The sequence below is a fragment of the Bison bison genome, unplaced genomic scaffold (assembly GCF_000754665.1).
Source record: "Bison bison bison isolate TAMUID 2011002044 unplaced genomic scaffold, Bison_UMD1.0 scf7180017864376, whole genome shotgun sequence".
NCBI classification, from domain to species: domain Eukaryota; kingdom Metazoa; phylum Chordata; class Mammalia; order Artiodactyla; family Bovidae; genus Bison; species Bison bison.
In genome coordinates, this window is record NW_011494948.1 from 13,898,165 (window position 1) to 13,908,452 (window position 10,288).

Below are 10,288 nucleotides of genomic sequence, written 5' to 3' on the forward strand. Positions count from 1 at the left end.
CACAGTTGTATATATACAGATCATCTCTGGAATGAACCCCAAGTAATTGGTAGCAGTCATTTCCTCTGAAAGAACTGGGGGACTGGAGAAAACTGGGAGTTTGTTGGAGGAAGAAGACTTATTTTTTTCATCATAGCCTCCCCCCCCCAAATTTTTATTTATTTTTGGCTGTGTGGGCTTTTCTCTAGTTGTGACGAGTGGGGGCTGCCCTCTAGTTACAGCGAGTAGGCTTCCCGTTGCGGTGGCTTCTCTTGTGGTGCACGGGCTCCAGGGCACAGGCTCAACAGCTGTAGTGCACGGGCTTAGTTGCTCCATGGCATGTGGGATCTTTCTGACCCAGGGATTGAACCTGTGTCTTCTGCATTAGCAGGTGAATTCTTTACCACTGAGCCACCAGGAAAGTCTCACCACAGCCTTTTGAATTTTTTAAATTAAAACATTCATAGGCTGTATTATTTTTCAATGTAATGAAACAGTAATTCCAAACCTGTATGGTACTTACAATCTTCTAGGCAATATGTTAAATGCTTAATGAATATTCAACTCCTTTAGTCCTTATAACAACCTTATGATGTAGACATTATTATATACCATCCTGATTTTTACAGATGAGGGAATTGAGGTGCAGAGAGGTTAAGTAACTTATCCAAGGTCACACAGCTAGTAAATGCAGAACTAGGATTTGGATCCAGAGAGTCTGGCTCTGGAGTCTGTCCTCAATTACTGTATAACATGCCTTGCCAGAAATAAGTATACTCAGTTGCTTGCTCATAATCAAGTTGGGGCAGGTAAGATAGTTCATTTCTTCTCTCACCTGCTCTTCTGGGTAATGGTGGGGAAGATGGTAGCTCAAAATAACCAAGATTCAACCTTAAATGCATGGGGCTTTAAAAAGCTTTGTAACTGTGTGACTATCAGGGCATGACTATGGCCAGGTGGCTTAATCGTTCTAAGCCTTAGCAGCCACTATGTACCAGGTAGCTTGTTAGACCTTAGGGACAACAGGTAAATAAACAGAATCCCTGTTCTCTAGAAATTTACTGTGTCCTGGGGGAGACAGGTAGTAAACAAATAATCCTACAACTTGTAAAGTGGGCAAAAAGAAAAACTAAAGGATGCACCGAGAGATGACAACTGGTGCCCTCATTTACACTGAATGGTCAGGAGGTGTCATTTACACAAACTGCTGAAGACTGGGCAAAAATAAAGCAGGGGAAAGTGGAAGAAAATGGGAGAAGGAAAAGTATTTTGGGTGGAGGGAACAGTCTAAGCAAAGACTCTGAGGCAGGAAAGAAGTATCTATTTTAGGACAGAAGGCATCTGTCTAGCTAACACAAAGTAAGCCAAAGTGAGTTTGGAGAATGAGACAGATGGTGTAGACCATGGCAAGTATTTCGCCATTTTCGTATAAGCCATGGGAAGCCACTGCAGGTTAGTAGGAGTGACATGATTTGATTTACTTTTTCAGAAGGTTACTTGGGCTGCTAGGTGGAAAATATGCAAAGAAAGAGGCAGTGGAGGGAGTGGAAGATCAGCTAGGAAGCGTAAAGATGGCTTGGAATGAAGAGCTCGCAGAGAGAGAAGGAGATACCCTTGAGATCTATTTTGGTGGTACTCTACTTTATGAAATTAAAATATTAATGTTAGCTGTGAAGAGTTATTAGAAAGCATAGATTCACAGGTGTGAAAATACTTTGCCAATTTTAAAATTACTAGACTGAGGTAATTATTATTGGAGATGAAGGAATGAGATACAAGAGAGGCTCTAAGTTGCCCAAAGTCACACAGCTGCTTCGTGGCCGGCAGGAGGTTGCCCTGGGATCCCCTCACTCATTGAGATCATTTCTCTGGGGGTGACCTTGAGCAGTGGAGGGGAAAGAAGGCTAGTGACCAGGGCTAATTTCCTTGTCACATGGACCTCTGGTAAAGAGAGTAATGATATTTCGGATGTTCCTGGCAAACGACTGCCCCTGAGTACAAAGAACCCAGGATCGATGAAGGAAGGCTCCTTGGAAAACATCACATGAGCTATGCAACTCCCTGGGCCACAAGGTGGAAATGTGTTATAACTACAGTGCTCCACGTTGAGAGTGAGCCTGTGATCCTCACTTATTATTCTGGGTGAAGGTTCAGTGAGGGGAAACAGGACCTAGGGAGACTCTCGCGACATCCCAGGTTTTCTTGACTTCATCTAGACCCTTGAAATTACTTTGCAAAGCTTTACATTGGTAAAGAGCTCTGATTTGTGTGATATGATTTACTAATCTCATCCCATGTGTTCATTCACTGGCAGAAACCTGTTTCCATGTCATTTGCCCCTGTGTAACATCAGGCTCAGTTGTAAGGTCCAGGGATGAAGGTAGAACAGATGACTTGGCAATATACGAGCCCTTTGCTAGTGGCCTAACTCCTATATTTATCTGATGCATCAGATACCTACTTCCTTGAAAAATTAATTTGTTTTTAGCATACTTATGCAATTAAAAAAGCACAATGTATCTGGCTTCCTTGTGAGTATAACTGGAAGAACACAATACTAGACTGTTGGTGATGGTTTATATGATGACCCTAGGAGGGGAACCAGGGTGGTTCTTCAACCTGATCCTAAGCAGTTATCTTAGAGAGTGCTCTTTAGGTGTTTAGAAGCTTACCCCCTCATCTTCCAATTGCCAAAGACTAGGTACAACATTAATGTTCTGCAGTGAACATCATTCCCCAAACTAATCCCAGCCTTGCTAAGTCATGGAGTTCTTGTCTCTCTCTCTTTTTTAAAGATATACAATTTATCAATTTATCCTGATATACAACTTCATTTTGAAACTGAGGAGGATGATGAAAGAGAACTGTCATTCTAGCTGGAAGGGAGAGAAAAAGCTCTTTTGTCTGCTCTGCCTGGTAACAAACTGTATTTATGCTAGAGGCATCAAAAGACAGAATTAGCAAACGGACCTCCGCTCCTGTTCCTGGTACAAGAACCTCTGATGGTGAACTGGGCGGGGGTAGAAAAAGCGCACCAAAGGGCTGGGGCTGTCTCTGGCAGAGGTGACACATGAGGACATTAGCGGGTTTGTGATTGAAGCACAAACGTGTTTTATGAAGACAGGCCTTTTCCCAGCCTTTGCCTCCGCCCCAAACAAGTCCCCAAACCAAAGCCTGATGCTTACCTTCAGCGAGTGGGTCAAGGGTGTGTATCATGAGCTGGAAGATGCTGTTCCTCATGAGACTGTTGTGGAGGGAGGCGGAACTTCCACCCCGCTGCAGACGCGGCTTCACCTGAGCAAAGAAACCAGACAAAGATGCTGTGAGTGCTCAGAAATGCAAGGCAAGCGCCTCACCTCGTCTGTCATAGCATCACACACAATCGAACCAAAGATGTTTGACGTACATTCCTTCAAAGTCTCCGGAAGGAATGGCGTTCTCACATCCGTTGCAACTAAAGGGATCAACTGCTATTGTTTCTTGAGAACTTAGTATATGCTCAATGTACTATATCCTTCACCTCCATTAGTTGATCTCATTCTCAAACTTAACTCTATGAACTAGGCATTCTTACTGTTTCCTTTAGTCAGATGAAGAAATTTAGTCTTAGAGAAGCAAAATGAGGTGTTTGGGTCATAAAGACAAAAACATGGAGGCTACAAGAATGGGTTGCAGGTCTGTTTCACTTACCATCTGTTCTCTGAACCAGTGGGTAGTCTCTAAAATGTTTGGATTGCATACCCTATCAGTAAAACTTTTGAGTGTGTATATGTGCATCTATCTATATGAATATGTGTCTCTATCCAGACACATACTAAAACAAGTGCATATATACCATAAGGCATTTACAAGAGTAGAAATTATGAAGACTAATATAGAAAGTTAACAACAGAGGTGCTAAGATTTCCCCCTTGCTCCACAAAGGAACATCAGGCACACATTTCGGGGTACCTCATTCCATGCGGGAACCATGGCTCTCATCCATGAAGCCCTACAGTCTGTGTTAAGTGAGATCTGAAGAGAGAGATCCTCCTATTATGTCTCCACAGAGAACCTCCCTGACTCCAAAGGGGCCTTTAGTTTATGGGGTTTTGCAAAATGTTTCATCACACTACACATCTACAAGGAGGTTTCCTGAGAAAAGTCCCACAAGAGACATTTGGAAAGTGCTACATCCTAGGCTAACTCACCTTTAGAGTTTTAGGATATGTATTAGACACTAAGATACATTAAGTCTAACACTAAAGAAGTGTGATTAACTTGGCTAACTTGGACAGTGTTTCCGAGCATTGCTCATTCATCCCTTATTTTGTAGAACACTTATTAACAATGATCCATGTGTTTGGAGGGAAACATGAAACCCACAGTAAGCCTGAAGTATTGGTAAAATGTGATTATAAGATACATGGAGAAACCTGAATTTTTAAGGGTGATTTTATTATACCTGATTCTATTAGAAATAATATTTCCAATTCTACAGGGTTTGGGGAAGAATCTGAGGGGATGACTCGTATCTCAGAACCAGATCACGGTTCACAAAGGAAGAGCCTGGGTCTGTACCCCTCGCCCAGTACTGGATCTTGTATATCCTATGGACTCCCAATGCATGTCAGAAGTCTCTACTCTGAGCATCACAGGAGAAGAATGCGGTCATATCTATCTTCATTACTAGTCCTTTCAGACTCAAAAATCTGGAACTTAAAAAAAAAATTGTGCTGTGTTATTTGATTCAGAAGATTAAGGCTTAGAAAATGTTAGGGGCAAGGTTAAAAGATTTGAATAGAGTTGAAATGTAATCACTGATGACTGAGCATAAAAACTCTGAAGGTCATTTCCCTGCCAAGCTTCACAATACAAAATGTGATGTGTTAATTGGATAGGGACTGGAAAATGTGTTTGCTGTTAATAATATGTCATAATCACTGTTACTATGTTTCCTTATTTGGGGAAACCAAAGGAACTCTTCTATGGAAATGTTCCTTATCCTACGATTATATCTATGGAACTTAAAGCATTCTTCCGGGCATTATGTATATACTGAATGTATAGACTTCATGCAGCATTTCTTTTGATGGAACCAAAAGAAATTTTCAACCAAAAAAACCAGGTGCATGCAGATACATAAAAAAATAGATACCAAGCATTAGATCCCTCACTGTCCCCAAATAGCGGCTCAACATCCCTTGGAATGGAATTTGAAAATACCTCACTCTTTCAACTTTTTCATGCCAAGTGAAAGAGGGAACTCAAATTCTTTTGAAACCTAGTCCTAGAAATCATTTGTCACTGAATGTAAGAATTCAGTTGACACTAATACCAGGACAGAACATTCATACACCCGCAGACTAAACACTTTAAGGATTCCAAGGGAGAGGGATGACTTGTTGAGCACAAGAGCCCCTCTTCCACCCACCCCTCCCAACCCTGTCCACAGGCACAGGAACAGGTACAGACAAGGCCACTGCTTCCTACCGGTAGAGTCTGTTCATCCTTGTCCCTGGCTGTAGAGGACTGCACAAGAGGAAAAGGCAGAAACAAAAGACAAAGAAATAAATAAACAACAAGTCACATATAGGTTTTACACTTAAACACAAGCATCAGTATAGGGCAAGATTTGGTTCTTTCTGCTCCTGGGAAAGACTATGCCGACACAGGGAATTAAGAGTGTATGCTACGTGCTAAGTGGCTCCAGTCATGTCCAACTCTTTGCGACCCTATGGACTCCTCTGTTCATAGGGATTCTGCAACCTCTGTCAGAGGGTCCTCTGTCCTCTGGTCCTCTGTGCCAGGCTCCTCTGTCCATGGCATTCTCCAGGCAAGAATACTGGAGTGGGCTGCCATGCCCTTCTCTAGGGGATCTTCCTGACCCAGGGATCAAACCCACATCTCTTACATCCCCAGCACAGGTAGGTGGGTTCTTTATCACTGGTACCATGTGGTTATTCAGGTATATGGTATTTTCACTTGAAAGATCAAAGTTGAATGGCCAACCCAAATGCCCAGTGACAGAAGAAAGTTAAATTAGTTGTGATCTGGCCATCCAGCGGAATGTCATGTGGTCACTACAATGAATGAGCTAAGTGCACATCTGCTGACATGGAAGAATATCTAAGTTATATCATTCAGTGAAAAAAATTAAAACCCTTATTTACTATCTCATTTTACAAAAGAAAATAAATTAATAATACGTTAGCACATATAAAGAAAAAAGTTCTGCAAGAATCATTAGTGGTTATTCTTATTAGTGGTTAGTATCAAGGGCTGAGATTACACAGATGTGTCATATTCCATGTCCTTCAGACGGAGTCAACATTCACCACCCCGAGTGTGGTACATCAAGTAAAGCCTGAAGACATGAAGCCAGTGAAGACTAAGATCATCACGTGTGGAATCCAGATGACCCACCTTCTTTCCTGCCCCACCCCTTCAAGTTTTTCATTCTAAAAAAGGAAGTATCTGTCGCTTTGAGAAAAGTTGACTAAAACACAAGGGCCCAGGAGGGCCAGCCATCCATTGCATGCTCAGTCACTCAGTTGTGTCCAACTCTTTTGCGACCCCACAGATTGTAGCCCTCTGGGCTCTTCTCTCCATAGGATTCTCCTGGCAAGAATACTGGAGTGGGTTGCCATTTCCTCCTCCAGGGGATCTTCCCAACCTAGGGATCGAACCTATGTCTCCTGCATTGGCAGATAGATTCTTTACCACTGAGCCACCTGGGAAGCCTGGTTGGCGAGAATATAACTCAGACAAGGGGACTCTGGCACTCTTCCTCCAGGTCCCAACTGGATGGCTTAGCTTCCTCTATGAAATGAAAACTCCTTTTTCAACAGAACCAGGCACAGTCCTACAATCTTTCCAAGAGTATGCAGGTACCCTGGGAACTTCCTCATGATCAGACCACTGTCTCTGTCACTTCCCCTCGACTATGGGTTCAAAGAGCAAGAAGAAACTGGAATCTTTCCCCCATCTTGCCTCTGGTCCTCCCATTAATGTCTTTGCTGACCTGTCTTCAGGACTAATCACACACAGCAAGAAGAGAAGATGCTGGCAGAACTACTTTAATAGCTTCATGGGCCCTGGGTTCTCTTTTTTTAGCCCTACCAAACATGTCACAGAAAGAACATTCAGATGCCCCCACACTCCACCTAAAATATACAATTTTTTTGGTGTAAAAAAAAAATGGGAAGGATAATTATAATTTTGCATTTAAATTACTGGCTATGGGCAATTCATTGAACTTATGATAGGCATGCTGGAAGTCTTGGCAAGCGACAAAACTGAACCTGTGATTTGGTTTCACATGGAAGTTTTAAGAAGACTAGCAAAATGCTTAATAAAGCTAATATTACACATTTTGTTGACATTCAATTAAATATTTAATAATCTCGTAGATAGTTTTTGGATTTTAGAGTCGATATCAACATATGTTTTTTTTCTTCTGGTTCCAGACAGTTGTGGAGACCCTTGAAGAACCTGTAAGTTTCAGGCACAGACAGAAGCGGTTAGGTTAGAGGTAATTTCTGAGTACGCATCCCTAGTGGCTCAGTGGTAAAGAACCTGTCTGCCAATGCAGGAGACACAGGTTAGATCCCTGGGTTGGGAAGATTCCTCTGGAGAAGGAAATGGCAACCCACTCCAGTATTCTCTGTCCAGGAAATCCTGTGGACAGAGAAGCCTGGTGGGCTACAGTCCACGGGGTCACAAAAGAGTCATAACTGAGTGAGTAAACAACAATTTCTGAGTATATCTTACAGGCATGACTAAATTTGCCATAAGCTCCTAATACTGGGCTCTGTCTTCGTGACTTCTATAGAAACACTAATAAGAAAATATCTCTGATTCCCTAGTCCCAGGAACATGCTTGGGGAAGTGGAGTGGACGTGAAACTGTCCTTTGATTTCTGTTTCTGCTCTGAAAGGCACTGCATGATCCCATTTCTCTCTGGCAGTCCTTTCATTTTCTCGTCTCCCACATCAGAGAGCTCAACAAATGGCCCCATATTCTACAGAACAATCCCCCAGGGAAATTATCCAGGGCAGCTGGCTCAGCCTTTGGACACACATGGAGATTAACTGTCAGAGCACGCCTTTTCAGTTAGCAAATTTACACCTTGTGGTTAAATGGGAGACAAATAATTATGAGCTGAGATTTGATACCCCAGCGATACTACAGAACATAAAGGAATGGGATAGAACTGAGGAAAGAAATGGGTGGTCCTTATAAGAACAAAAATATCACCAGCAGAGAGAATAGATTCAAAAGACATATTTAAAAAAATATTTGAAGAAGGAAAAAAAAATCCAAACCTGTTTTTTGGTCTGAAAAGAAGAAAAAAATACCTATTCCAATGACTTGCTTCTTCTCTCACAAGCAAGGAGGCTCATAAGACACAATAGATGGAAAGAAAGTGCTTTGTACATAGATTCTTTCAAGATAAAACAGTGCAGGGAAAGTTCTAAATCCCCTTCAAAATTTCCCACTGCCTAATATCAGCACAAGTTGACATCATTAGTTTACTTTCAAGTGTAATTTGCAGACATGAATATACATCAGGTTGCAACATGTACATTTATATACAGACACATGGCAACTGAGGTCATTCAACAGCCTCCACTTTCCTTTTATGTAGCTTTGTTGCAAAAAAAAGATGAGAAATGTGACATATGATGGTCATTGTTCATTTTCAGGGCTTCACCCACCTCTACTCATAATTCCCAATGCTCACCTGACTTAGCCTCCATCTAATCATTCCTTGAAGCAGCCTCACAGTCCTGGAAATGTGCCTCTGATTATGTTAGAAATTCAATTTTAAAGGGATTTTAATTACACTGCAGGTAACTAGTAAAGGACCAGAGAAACGATCCAAATGTATACATCCTGTAGTGTTTCTAAGCACTGGATTATTTAGCTAAGTATCCAGGTTTTGGGTTGGGCTCAAAGTTGTGATTTTCTTTTCAGGGCTATTGAACATCTGGTTTATTCGAACTCACTGGATGTCACAGAAAAGACAACTTCTTCAAAAGAGGACCTATGTGATTTTAAGGATTAATTTTGGCATTCTGTTTTATAAATTTCCTTAATTTTAAACACACTTAAATATCATACATTTGGGCTACACTGATTTGAAAGCCCAATTCCTGGTGGTCTGTTCAAAGACTGTTGCCAGTTATAGGAAAGACTTGTTAAGCCAAATCTGTAGTATTCCACAACAATTCTTGAGGAATACATCTTTTACTTAATAAAGTATCCTGTAATTCAATCCTTTATTTAATTTAAACTGACCCCTTCCCTAATTACTGCAAGTAATTGAACAACTGAGATGATGCCATTACTATCTGTTGTTCTTCCTGCTGGAAACCCAATTCCATGTGGCAATTTTGCTACCAGTTCAAAATGCGTTTTGAAAGTGCCATTCCTCCACCCCTGATAATAAAACACATAGCTCATTTACAAAGCATTTTTAACTCTATAAATCATTCACAAATCCTTAAATCACCTTTCTTCCTTTGACCCTTGAAAGCCACTGGTTAAAAATGATTCCCCTGGGACTTTCCTAGCGAGTCAGCGGTTGATTCCACACTTCCACTGCAGTGGGCGAGGGTTGGGGAACTAAGATAATACGGCCAAAAAAAAGATTCAAAGTAAATTCGAATTAATTCGAAGTAAAGTTTTTTTTTTTCTTTTTTTATTGAAGGATAATTGCTTTACAGAATGTTGTTTTCTGTCAAACCTCAACATGAATCAGCCATAGGGATACATATATCCCCCCCCCTTGAACCTCCCTCCCATCTCCCTCCCCATCCCATCCCTCTAGATTGATCAGAGCCCCTGTTTGAGTTTCCTGAGCCATTCAGAAAATTCCTGTTGGCTATCTATTTTACATATGGTAATGTAAGTTTCCATGTTACTCTCTCCATACATCTCACCCTCTCCTCTCCTCTCCCCATGTCCATAAGTCTATTCTCTATGTCCATTCCGCCACTGCTGCCTTGTAAATAAATTCTTCAGTACCATTTTTCTAGATTCCATATATGTGCATTAGAATATGATATTTATCTTTCTCCTTCTGACTCACTTCACTCTGTATAATAGGTTCTAGGTTCATCCACCTCATCAGAACTGACTCAAATGCATTCCTTTTTATGGCTGAATAATATTTCATTGTGTATGAACCACAAGTTCATTAAAAAATTTTTTTTATTCTTTTTTTATTTTTTAAATTAATTTATTTTAATTGGAGGCTAATTACTTTACAATATTGTAGTGGTTTTTGCCATACATTGACATGAATCAGCCATGGGTGTACACT

General features: G+C 41.1%; 1 protein-coding gene across 1 annotated transcript in view; it reads right to left on the reverse strand.

Annotated features, from left to right (window-relative positions):
* Positions 1 to 10,288, reverse strand: part of SLC24A2 (solute carrier family 24 (sodium/potassium/calcium exchanger), member 2) — a 284,020-nt gene that overhangs the window by 88,262 nt on the left and 185,470 nt on the right. Inside the window, exon 3 of the mRNA XM_010857076.1 lies at positions 3,165 to 3,273. Within this exon, the coding sequence (XP_010855378.1) occupies positions 3,165 to 3,273 (109 nt within the window). The remainder of the gene's footprint in view (positions 1 to 3,164; positions 3,274 to 10,288) is intronic.